The sequence below is a fragment of the Volvox carteri genome (genome assembly GCF_000143455.1).
Source record: "Volvox carteri f. nagariensis unplaced genomic scaffold VOLCAscaffold_31, whole genome shotgun sequence".
Taxonomy (NCBI): domain Eukaryota; kingdom Viridiplantae; phylum Chlorophyta; class Chlorophyceae; order Chlamydomonadales; family Volvocaceae; genus Volvox; species Volvox carteri.
In genome coordinates this window covers 929217-932139 of record NW_003307574.1, presented here as the reverse complement: position 1 = coordinate 932139, position 2923 = coordinate 929217, and the positions used below count along the sequence as shown (strand labels likewise).

The 2923-nt window shown below is 59.1% G+C and overlaps 1 protein-coding gene across 1 annotated transcript in view; it reads left to right on the top strand.

Moving 5' to 3' along the window:
* glgb4 (1,4-alpha-glucan branching enzyme II) overlaps positions 1 to 2923 on the top strand; it is a gene marked incomplete at both ends in the record, with an annotated part of 11839 nt that overhangs the window by 6984 nt on the left and 1932 nt on the right. The window contains 4 exons of the mRNA XM_002952689.1: positions 391 to 522; positions 1050 to 1155; positions 1775 to 1889; positions 2496 to 2576. Coding sequence (XP_002952735.1) covers positions 391 to 522; positions 1050 to 1155; positions 1775 to 1889; positions 2496 to 2576 — 434 coding nt within the window. The remainder of the gene's footprint in view (positions 1 to 390; positions 523 to 1049; positions 1156 to 1774; positions 1890 to 2495; positions 2577 to 2923) is intronic.

Here is a 2923-nt window from a genome sequence, read left to right as displayed (position 1 = left end):
AGGGAGGGGAAGGGGGTTAGGGGTGATTATATGGGTGGCAAAGTCAAAAAGTGAAATCAGTGCTGACGCCCGAAGAGAGGGAAGCAGGCGGGAAAAGGGCTTTCCCCCCTCGCGTTTGTATAGGTTGGCCCTTCCCCCCATTCCCCTCCCTCTCCCTGCCTGTCTACCCGGGGGGTTAAGGTGGAGCTCAGGGACACTGCGTTCTCAGCCCCTGTCTGTTTACAATGTCTCCCTGTCTGTCTGTCTGGCTTGTCTCCTCACCCATCACCCCGCGAACCACCGAACCTAACCGTGCCCCGCAATCGCCCCCACCCCATTCCACGTGTGTGTCTCTCATTTGATACGCCTCGTCGTCGCTGCCATCGCCATCATCACCATCATCATCATCAGGCACGAGGGCGGTGTGGGTTTCGACTACCGCCTCCAGATGGCCATCGCGGACAAGTGGATCGAGGTGATGAAGCTGCACGACGACTTCGCCTGGAACATGGGCAACATCGTGCACACGCTCACGAACCGCAGGTAGCGTAGCGGGCGGGAGACTCTGGAGCGCGTGAGAGAGGGGCGGGGAGAGTGGCAGCGGGAGGGGCGGGGGCCCGCCCCAGGTGTTTCCGGGCGTGAGGGCCGGTCAGGCGCGAGGGGGCTAGTGCGGGGGCGATTGGGAAGGTACTGGTCATAGCGAATCAGTGTGTAGCAAGTCAGGGCGCTATGTATGTATGTTTTTTCATGCGTTATGTTAGTATGCCCGGCAAGGGGTCTGCTGTGAAGGCCCAGGCTGCGGTAGTCTCTCGAGCCATCTCTCCCCTTGCATGCATGAGATTCATGAGATTCATGATGATGAGATCGCAAGTCGGTCCCCGCACCATATTTCCTCGTGTGCTGCTTCTCACCTCCCTACCCGCCCCCCCCCCCCGGCTATTGCTTGGGGCTGGTTGGTGCTGGGGACGCCATCGCTGGTTGCCTCACTTCACTGACCTGGCCTCTTAACCCCCTCCCTTTCCCCCTTGGCCCCCGCCCTGTTCCTCCCTCTTCTCCTCTCTTCGAAACAGGTACGCGGAGGCGTGTGTGGGCTACGCGGAGAGTCATGACCAGGCCCTGGTGGGGGATAAGACCATCGCCTTTTGGCTCATGGACAAGGATATGTACGATTACATGGTACGGCAGAGCGTGGAGATCGGTTTTTTTTGGGGTGGCGAGCTAAGGCAAAGTGGTGCCAGCGTTGCGCGGCGGCGACGCGGGATGGGGTGGGAAGTGCGGTATGGGAGCGAAAAGGCTTGTTGTGTTGTGTTGTGGTAACCCTGACCAGTTTGGTCATTTCATCCGGACGCAACTCGGACACGAAACAACTCCGAAACTCCAGGCACGAGTAGTCTCAGAAAGTAACCACCAAAGGGGGGGGGTACTTGTATTTCCGGGTCCCCTGGTGCGCTCTGTGTCTCTCGGGCCATCTTAGCTCTCGGGAGCCCGCAGACAGTCTTAGGGAGGACCGCTCCGCTGCCCCAACCCTCCGCGTGCTGCATCTCTTCAGACTAGACGGTTGTCCTCTCCTCAAGAATACGCACCCACGAACCCTAAGTTACCTCGATAGCTTTATCGTTTACCTTTTGCTTCACATCATACAACTCCCCACCCATCCTTCGTTTTCTCTCCCGCTCCCCTGCCGACCGTGATCACGTCGCGGCCGCGGTGTTGGAATGCCTACTGACTCGCCGGCTGATCCAACAATCCTTACATCCTCCACTCCCTACCCTAACTTGTTTGTTTTGTCGTACAGGCCGTACCTGGCATGGGCCCCCAGTCTCTTATTGTGGACCGCGGCATTGCACTGCACAAGATGATCCGCCTCATCACCATCGCCCTGGGAGGGGAGTCCTACCTCAACTTCATGGGTAAGCGAGAGCGAGAGCGGGAGGGTAGGCGGGACGGAGGGAGTAAGGGATGGAGGGAGGGCGAGCCCGAGGGGGGTGGACCTAGAGAGTCCTAGAGAGTCCTAGAGAGACTGGACGAGGGGGGCCGGGACTGGGGGCGGGACTGGGGGCGAGACTGGGGGCGGGACTGGGGGCGGGACTGGGGGCGGGACTGGGGGCGGGACTGGGGGCGGGCAAGTTGGGCGTGGGACGCGCTCTGCAGCGCCGTGTATGTGTGTCTTTCGTAGTATATGGTATCGAGCAGTCTGGGGGTGTGTATGTAGGGATGTGTTTTTCTATTGGGGGGATGTTTAAAAATCATCGCGTCGTGTTATCGACGAAGGCCTTCAGCTCCTCTGGGTCGCCTGTGGCTTGGAAAGAAAGGGGTTACAGCAGTGACGGGTAGGTGAGTGATGGGTGGTGAGGGTTGGAGAAGTTGGTGTCAGTTCACGCCAGGAACGTGCAATTCAAAATGTTTGATACACCCCGGCGCCCACCTGCGGCTCCAAACCAGCGCCTTCTTGTCACACAGTGCACCATCCTCAGCGTCCGACTCTGTATGTCTTATGTGGTGTGTATCCTGATCAGGTAACGAGTTCGGCCACCCCGAGTGGATCGACTTCCCCCGCGTGGACAGCTACGACCCCTCCACGGGCCGCTTCGTGCCAGGTAGGTGTGAGTGGGGGTGGGAGTGGATGGTGGGGGTGGAGGTGGGCGGGGAGGTGGGCGTGGAGGGTGGAGGGTGGAGGGTGGAGTGGGGGTGGGCGTGGGAGTGCTAGAGCGTGGGAGTGCTAGTGCGTGGGAGTGCTGGACTAACCAAACTACCGAAGTGTCAAGCCTGAGTGTACCTTAGGGCACTTTCCAACACTCCCACGCGCTCAGGACTTGCACACGTTCATAGCTACACGATGCTTCACAAATTTCTCAGACGGCAAAGGCTTCGTTAGACAGTCGGCTACCATATCTTCGACCTGCAATCGAAGCACATTTCTGTGCGTTATCATTTTGTACGGGAG